Here is a 9,538-nt window from a genome sequence, read left to right as displayed (position 1 = left end):
TTTATAGAAGTGCTTTTTGTTATCCTTAACAGAAGTGGCCAATTTAACTTCAAATTGTGCTTTTGCATCCCTGATTTTCTGTCTGCATAATCTAGCTGTCTTCCTGAATTCTTCATAAGTAATCAGCCCTTTCTTCCATAGCTGGTAAACTCTCTTTTTATCCCTGATTTCCTTCAGAATCCCCCTGTTGAACCAAGCTGGTTGTCTTCCCCGCCGGCTTGCCTTTCGGCACACCGGTACAGCCTCTTCCTGTGCTCTCAAAACTTCCTGCTTGAAGCACATCCATCCCTCCTGGAAGGAGAAAGAAAAAATACCCCAATGATTACACTTTTAGATCATCTTCTAAGAAAATAAATTCTCTTTGACATTGATATAGAAGAAACAGAAAACTGCAATCCCTAAAGATATGCCCTAATCCTATGAGATAAATGTGTATTAAAAATAGTGAGAATACAAATGGCATCTTCTTTTTCTTCTGGGTGGACAGATTATTAGGAATCCCCTTAAAGGAGTGTGCAATTTGTGCAATCAGCTACTTGATCTGTAGTCCCTTAAAGGAATACAGATCTGTGCAATCACGTACTTGCTCTGTACCTATCCAGCTGTCCAGATTCAGTGCTGACTGCTTGGTCCTCTTGAAAAATATGCATAGACCCCCAGTGAATTCCAAGACCAGAGGTAGTAGACAAATTATTAACAAAAGAGGCACCTGGAATAGCTTCAGCAGGAACTGAAAGTCTAAAGGAATTGTTGGCTTGAGCTAGCAGATAGTGAGATTTAGTAGAGCTTTTCAGCAAGCTGGAAGTTTGATTTCTTCTCCTTTGCACTGATTGGGGTGCAGTAGTTGATTTTCATAAAAATTGCTTCTGTGTGAAATGTACTCCTTCATCTTCCCTTAGGTTTATATAATAGAATATATAGGTTTGTATAATAGAACAAATAGTTATCAAATATTGTTACAGTCTGCTTATTGCAAATGTTACAGATGTATAAATAATTTCATGTAGTACTTCTGTAAAATTAGGACATGTTCTTTTGAATGGAGCGAAGGAAAACAGAGAGGAAAAATTATGGTTGTTTTGCTTTGGATGCTTTTCAGTTTACATGACCTTATATCCCTACATCCTGGTAGCATATGTCTGATCTATGACTTTTGTCTTTCCCCTTTTTCTTAGTCCGTTTTTGACCTGGAGAGACATACAGCACATTATTGTCAGGACTTCACGTGCAGGACATCTGAATGCTAACGACTGGAAAACCAATGCAGCTGGCTATAAGGGTGAGAGCTTGCTTTCTTCTTTGCCATCACAGGCAATATATTATTTGATATTTTTGCAAAAGAAATAATCTCAAGTAGTTTGTCTGACTCCCTATGCTGTGCATAGTTTGGAAACTTTTCAATCTCAAGCTGATGGGGCCTATCTTTCTTCTCTTACATAATGGAAACCTTTCAGAATGACTAAACCAAAAAATGTTATCTACAAAATGCATTGGCCAGATCTTCTTAGTCCTTTTAGATCCTATCTCATGCACTGCTGACAGAAGACTAAGTAAATTAGTGGTGTATAATTTTTCCTTTTACAGCTAGTATTCTGATAAAATAGTCCAGAGTTGAAGATGCAGCAATTTCTGAATTGTGACCTTGTTCTCATTCAGAATTATTGACAATTTTCATTTAAAATGACAAAATGGTATTTTCAAACTTCTTTTTTTTTTTTTTTTTAATGAGCAATCCTATATTATTTATATGTAGGATTCCTGTCAGATTTAGGATAAAACCAAATCTTGAGCTATCATAACTTCTAATGGGACATACCATACTACTCAGTCACCTGTCATGTAGTTTTCTAAAATTTTGTACAGTCGGGTAAATTTGACTAAAGCTACATCTTTGAAATACATTTTCACATTTGTAATGCAAGTATAGGTAAATGTTTGTGCCATTAAACAGGATATATATTTTCAGGATGGCTTAAAATTGAACCTTGAGTCCTTAAAATGTTGTATGTCAGCACAGATTGTCTGCTGATTCCCATTCACTACATTATGACTGCTTTCAATTTGTATTGCATCCAGACAAAACCCTGGAATGGCTTCTTTCTGGTTTTCTTTTCATGAGAATTCCACCCAAGACTGATATAGTTTTTAGAAGATGAGAGTTGATCTGTTTTGTGCCAAGATCTCCCAAGAGATAAATGTAATATACAAGAATCATCAAATATTTACCCTGGTTTCACTTTAAAACTGATGCTTAGATTTCATTTATTTCAGATCAAGGCACTCTTACCATAGACTATCTTTAATATATAATTCTGACCTATGACATTTCTGCTTCAGTGGAATAGAAATCAAACAAAAAAAAAAGTTTTCGTTTTTGGATCCAAACCAGTCTCCACAGAGGATAGATTTAGAAACAGAAATTTAGCTTGAGCCCCCCAAGCATGTGAAGGTTCTGTTGTTCAAGGGCCTGTTTTTGTCCCACTTGCAAGTGCATGCCCACACAAAAAAAACATATGTAGTGAGAAATACATACTTCCTTAATTGCAATAACATTACAGTATTTGTTATTGTGAAACATCTCCCAGGATTTAAAAAGTTTTGGCAGGAGCTTGTTACTGTGTTGTTACTGTGTCATCAGTTTGTTGAAGCTATATGAAGGTCAAAGAACCCTTTTCAAGTAGCATAAAGCAGAGATTTATTTTTTTTTTCTATAACTCACTTCCAAATTCTATATTTTTATGTTTTTCCAGTTGTTGCCTAAGAGAGGCAAACACCCTGGGAGACATTTCACAGCAGCTGTCACTCATTATCAAAGGAGAGGTCACACTAACACACCCAGCAGTAGCAGCATTGGCAGCAGGACTTACACTGTGGGACCACTGGAGCCTGCTTATTCTGAATCCGTGGAGCCACACATTTTTCTATGCATTATAGCATATATATAGGAAAGAAAAGGAGTGGAAGCAGGTTTCTTCTCCACCTGTGTAAAGTCACAGATATAGATAAGCACAGCTGGGTAACTCGGACTCAGAAAAAATGGCTTGACCTGGCAAAACTCCACTGTAGACTCCATGGTGAAATTGAAAAAGAGGAAGACAATCTAAATGCCTTTACCTCTGTACAGCTCAGGAGTCAACCTTAACCCAAATAAAAACAGTAGTTTTAGCTTAAATTATTTTGGCAACTTAGCCGAGCACATGGTTCCAGTAAAAATACAGCTCTCTTTAAACCTCTGTTGGTTTTGGAAGAAGGAGAAGCAAAAGATTTAGATTAAATCACAACATCTGAACCTGAATTAAAAAGGGGGTTTGCACACTGCTGCTTACGAGACTGAAACAAGTTTTTTTACTATGGCACGTGCCAATATTTTGTATAATATTACACTATTATCCTTCACTATCAAGAAGAGTAACAATTAAAGTATGGTTTTTCATAGATGAACTACTCTGATCAGAATGAGTCCCTTAAGGAATTTGGATCATAATTTTGTTGATAGGAAGATCCATATTTCTTCCACAGTGTGTTCTTAAGAAAGGAAGGGATGTGAGATTATTTTTAATTATCTAAAGGAAAGGCAGTCACAAGAATCAGTCTGCTTTTCTTCATTGCATACTAGTGGAGGAAGAAGAAAACAAGAATAAATAGAGAGACAGGCTTGCCCCTTTAGAAATGAGAACTGAAAGGGTGAAAAACAGCAAAAACTTGGAAAAACCTCTCACTCAACAAAGGGTCAGCAAGAGCTGGTAGTTGAAAGTGGGTCAGCATGCCATTTCAGAGGGCTGTTTTGCTGGTCTGCATGGCAACCCTCTCCCTTTCTATAGTCCCTGGCAGTGTTTTGCTACTGCAGAACACACAGAGGGAGCTCACGGATGTCATTACTGATTTCAAGTTCTCGTTCTCCTTTTTTTACTGTCTTACATTTATACAAAGAAAGATTAATTCATGAAAACCGCTTGAGCCAACTAGTGATTTGCTAAAGCGGTTCTTGTTATTTGTTTAGTTTTCTGGCAAGTAAACAGCATTCGTTACATGCATGTCAAAAGAATTAACTCAGGAATGAACAAGACTTTTTTTCTTGGTTTTTCTTTTTTTCTTTTTTTTTTTTTTTAGTTGTTTTCTTGTGAGACAGCATGTATCTTTTCTCAGGAACTTGTTACTTGCTTGTCTCAAAAAGAAAGACTTGAATGCTCATTTTAGGATATTCTCTGGTTAGTTAGTTTGTCAATAGAGTAAGCTTTTAATAATTAAAGCAGTTAATTACTGATTTTATGGAAAAATTCTTGAGAACATCTGTTTTTGTGAAGATATCAAAACTGCTGATCTGTTTCTGCTATGGCAGATTGGTATGCAAAGGCTCCTTGTTCTGCCAGCTGTTTGATCAACAGCAGAGCCTGCAACTGCATTCATAAAAAAAAAGTTCTGTGCTAATTCTAACCTGTCTCTGGGTTGAAAGATTCAAAAGGAAACACTGCAGTTTTAAGAACAATGGTCAAACCATGTGAGTAGTTCTTTGGGAGTGAAGCTCCAGATACTGTCAAAAACTGCCTTTGGAGAAACAGACCATTCACAAGTAGGAATACTACTAATTCGCAGGGAGATTGTTAGAGAACATACTTCACTCTTCCTGGCTCTAAAGCATAGACAATAACACTTCAATACAGTGAAATAAGATGCTAGTGAAAGATAAGACAAAATTAAATCAAAACTCTTGCCAATTTTTTCAATTCCAGACCATTCCTAGGCCCAGTGGAGATATTATTCCTACAGAAACTGAGTCACCTCAATTACCAATGAGTAAGAGAGTCCCAGAGTTATGTGACATCCCTTTAGGTTAGCCAGAGTATCTGCTACTTCCACCAGAGAGTGACCACTGAAAAGGATTGGTCACTTAATGTTTTACAACCTTTTAATATAATTGCTTAATTACAATATTAAATAAAATTGGTGATTATTCTTGTTGTGAGTAGACCATGAACAGTCTGGGAGTGAAAAAGAGACAAGCCTATCTAGGCTCCTTAATAAGAGACCTAGACTGGACAGATTTAAATAGTGATAATCAGTAGCCAGGAACAAATTCAGAAATGAGCTAGAAAATCTTCACAACAATATGTGCATTTCAGAGAACACAAATAAGCTATTCATAAACACCCTACTGCATGTTTTCAATAACTTTAAAATATAAATAAATTAAAAATTATATTTTAAAAATGTCAGAAGCTGGCATAAGACTTTTGAAAAATAGCAAACCCTTTTGAATGGTTATGTCAATGAATCAAACTGTTCATGTATCAAAAGACCTTCCAGTCTTACAGATGCTTCCTGATATTTTCACGTCATTGGCAGCCAGTGTCAACTCTATCCAGCCCTAATACCCATACACACAGTGAATGGAGCAAGGGAAATAGGAGCTTTGAGTTTGGCTGTTGTAATATCCCACCTCTGTTTAGTTGTCAATCAAACACCAAACACATGAAGTTGCATTGGCCTTTGTAGGAATGAGGAAGATCATATCTTATGTCAGTTAGACTAGGTGATTTTTTGTGCTTGAAATACTAAAGGAAGAAGACCAGCCTGGCTTAACAGAAAACTTTGCCTGGAACTCAGGGAAAAAAGGCCAGTGTATCACCTTTTGGAGACCATTGGGAGGATAATCAGGAGTACTACAAGGATGTCATGAACCACATGCAGTGAGAAAATTGGAAGGGACAAAGCCCAGCTAGAACTCAGTTTGATTCCTACAGTAAAAGGCAACACAAAATGTTTCTATAAATACGTTAACAACAAAAGAAGGGTTAAGGAGAATCTCCATTCTTTATTGTATGCAGGAGAAAGACAATGACAAAGGATGAGGAAAAAGACGAAGTAGTTAATACCTTCTTTGCTTCAGTCTTGAATAACAAGACCTATTGTTCTGTGGGTATCCAGCCCTCTGAGCTGGAAGACAGGAATGGGAAGAAGAATGAAACCCCTACAGTGCAAATGCAAATGGTCAGTGACCTGCTGTACCACTTAGACAAACGCAAGTCTCCATGATCAACTGGGATTCACCCAAGGGTACTGAAGGAACTGAGACGACAGCTTACTACTTTCCATCATTTACCAGTCGTCCTGGTTAACTGGAGAGTCCCCAGTTGACTGGAAGTTAGCAAATGTGATGTCCAACTACAAGAAGAACCAGAAGAAGGATTTGAAGCTACAGACCTATCAGTCTGACCTCAGTGCCAGGGAAGGTCATGGAGCAGATCATCTTGAGTGCCATCGTATGACATGCACAGAACAAAATGCTGACACTGTTTCCTACAACATTCTACTGGAGAAACTGGCTGCTTATGGCTCAGATAGGTGACCAGTTTGCTGGTTAAAAAATGGCTGGATGGCCAAGCCCAGAGAGTGGTTGGGAGTTGCGTTAAATCTAGCTCATGGCCAACTACTCGTAGCGTTTCCTAGGGCTGAGTTCTGGAGCCAGTTCTGTTTAATGTCTTTATCAATAATGTGGACAAGGGGATTGAGTACACACCCAGTCAGTTTGCAGATGACACTAAAGTGTTGATCAACTGGAGGAAAGGAAGACTCTGCAGAGGGTTCTGGACAGGCTGGACCAATATGCCAAGGCCAGTTATATGCGGTTCAGTAAGGTGAAGTTCTGGGTCCTGCACTTCAGTCACAACAACTAGTGCTACAGTCTGGGGGAAAAGTGGCTGGAAGGCTACTCAGGGGGAAATGGAAACAGGTCCCTGTTCAGAGAGGTAAAATAACACCCTGTCAACCCCCATCACCTCCCCGGGTGCCCTTGAACAGCAGATATGAGGCCCTAGACTCAGAAAGTCAAGTAGAGATCAGGCATGAGGAAGATCTGTCTGCAGGTTGTACCCTGTCTACCAGATGGGTTACAACTACAGCTAGCTATAAGGAAAAAAAGAAGCGTAGTTGTAGTAGGTGACTCCCTTTTGAGGGGAACTGAGGGCCCTATATGTTGACCAGACCCATCCCATAGGAAGCTCTGCTGCCTTTCCGGAGACAGGGTGAAGGACATTGGTAGGAGAATTCCTGAGCTAATTTGGACCTCAGATTAGTATCCACTGTTGGTAGTCCAGGCTGGCAGTGATGATATTAACAGAAGAAGTGCCAGGGCAATCAAAAAGGATTTCAAGGCACTAGGTGGTTCTTGGGACAGGCGCACAGGTAGTATTTGCCTTAGTTCCTGTACTTGCTGGAATGAATGAGGAGATGAATGAGGAAAAGAGTAGGAAAGCCTACCTTTTCAATAGGTGGCTAAAGGATTGGTGCCACCATCAAAATTTTGGTTTTTTTGACCATGGGGCAAACTCCTTAGTACCCAGTCTTCCTAAATCAGATGAGCTTTATGTATCTAGGAAGGGCAAAAAGCCCATAAATTAGCAGGGCTCATCAGGAGGGCTTTAAACTAGATTTGAAGAGGGAAGGGATTGAATCCAGGCTTTCCAAAGAGAAGCCCAGGGGTGAAAAGTAAAAGCAGCAACCCAGCTGAAGTTCATATACACTAATGCACACAGCATGGGCAACAAACAGGAGGAGCTGGAAGCCATCGTGCAGCAGGAAAGCTGTGAGGTAGTTGCCATCACAGAAATGTGGTGGGATGACTCGCATGACTGGAGTGCTGCCATGGATGGCTACAAGCTCTTCAGAAAGGATAGGCAGGATAGAAGAGTGGAGGGTTGGCTCTATATGTTAGAGAGTCTCTTGACTCTGTTGAACTTGAGGTCACCAACGATAAGGTTGAGTGTTTGTGGACCAGAATCAGAGGGAGGGCCAACAAGGCTGACATCCTAATGGGAGTCTTATAGACCACCCAACTAGGATGATGAAGGGGATGAATTATTCTACAAGCAGCTAGCAGATGTCTCAAAATCGCCAGCCCTTGTTCTTGTGGGCGACTTCAACCTGCCAGATGTCTGCTGGGAGCTCAACATGGCAGAGAAGAGGCAGTCTAAGAGATTCCTGGAGTGTATAGAGGATAATTTCCTGCTCCAGCTCGTAAATGAACCTACCAGGGCTGGGGCCCCACTAGACCTGTTGTTTACAAACAGGGAGGGGCTGGTGGGCGATGTAGTGGTCAGAGGCCACCTGGGGCACAGTGACCATGAAATAATAGAGTTTGCAATACTCAGGGATACAAGGAAGGCCACCAATAAAACCTCTACACTGGACTTCTGTAGGGCAGATTTTGGCCTGTTCAGAAGACTGGTCCAGAGCATACCCTGGGAAAAAACCCTTGAAAACAAGGGGGTACAGGAGGGATGGATGTGCTTCAAGAAGGAAGTCTTGAGTGCACAGGAACAGGCTGTACCAGTGTGCCAAAAGGCAAGCTGGCGGGGTAGATGACCAGCTTAGTTGAACAGGGAGATTCTGAAGGAAATCAAGGATAAAAAGAGAGCTTACAGACTATGGAAAATAGGGCTGGCTACTCAGGATGAGTTTAGGAGTATAGCAAGGTCATGCAGAATGAAAATTAGAGAGACAAAAGTGCAATTTAAAGTCAATTTGGCTACTTCTGTCAGGGATAACAAAAAGCGCTTCCATAAATACATTAACAACAAAAGGAGGGGCAAGGAAAACCTCCATTCCTTGTTGGACTTTGGGGGAAACATAGTTAACAGGGATGAAGAGAAGGCTGAGGTACTTAACACCTACTTTGCCTCAGTATTCACCAGTAGGACAGGTGGCCCTTGGGACAACTGTCCTCTGGAGCTGGTAGACAGGGACAGGAAGCCAAATAGCCCTCCTGTATTCCAGGAGGAAATAGTCAGTGACTTACTGAGCCACCTGGATCCACACAAGTCCATGGGACCGGATGGGATCCATCCTAGGGTGATGAGGGAGCTGGCAGAAGAGCTTGCCAAGCTGCTCTCCATCACTTACCGACAGTCCTGGCTCTCTGGGGAGGTCCCAGGTGATTGGAAGTTGGTGAATGTCATGCTGATCGACAAAAAGGGCTGCAAGGAGGACCTGAGAAACTCCAGGCCTGTCAGCCTGACCTCAGTGCCTGGCAAGGTTATGGAGCAGATCATCCTGAGTGCAATCACACAACAGCTACAGGATGGACAAGGGATCAGACCCAGCCAACATGGGTTTAGGAGGGGCAGGTCCTGTTTGACCAACCTGATCTCATTTTATGATCAGGTGACCCACCTGGTGGATGAGGGCAAGGCTGTGGATGTGTCTATCTGGACTTCAGCAAAACCTTTGACACTGTCTCCCATAACATACTCCTGGAAAAGCTGCAGCCCATGGCTTGGACAGGGGCACTCTGTGCTGGGTCAGGAACTGGCTGGAGGGCCGGGCCCAGAGAGTGCTGGTGAACGGGGCTGCATCCAGCTGGCAGCCGGTCACCAGTGGTGTCCCCCAGGGATCAGTGCTGGGCCCAGTCCTGTTTAACATCTTTATGGATGATCTGGATGAGGGGATTGAGTCCATCATCAGCAAATTTGCAGATGACACCAAGCTGGGAGGGAGTGTCGACCTGCTGGAAGGCAGGAGGGCTCTGCAGAGGGACCTGGAC

At 41.4% G+C, this 9,538-nt stretch overlaps 1 protein-coding gene across 5 annotated transcripts in view; it reads left to right on the top strand.

Annotated features, from left to right (window-relative positions):
- PCSK5 (proprotein convertase subtilisin/kexin type 5) overlaps window positions 1–9,538 on the top strand; it is a 196,088-nt gene that overhangs the window by 133,869 nt on the left and 52,681 nt on the right. For all 5 annotated transcript variants that reach the window (XM_027886279.1, XM_027886281.1, XM_027886283.1 and 2 more), the window contains one exon: window positions 1,176–1,279. In XM_027886279.1, coding sequence (XP_027742080.1) covers window positions 1,176–1,279 — 104 coding nt within the window. The remainder of the gene's footprint in view (window positions 1–1,175; window positions 1,280–9,538) is intronic.

This window comes from Empidonax traillii, unplaced genomic scaffold (assembly GCF_003031625.1).
Source record: "Empidonax traillii isolate 1590-97213 ecotype Southwest subspecies unplaced genomic scaffold, ASM303162v1 scaffold183:size818647, whole genome shotgun sequence".
NCBI classification, from domain to species: domain Eukaryota; kingdom Metazoa; phylum Chordata; class Aves; order Passeriformes; family Tyrannidae; genus Empidonax; species Empidonax traillii.
This window is presented reverse-complemented; position numbering and strand designations above follow the sequence as displayed.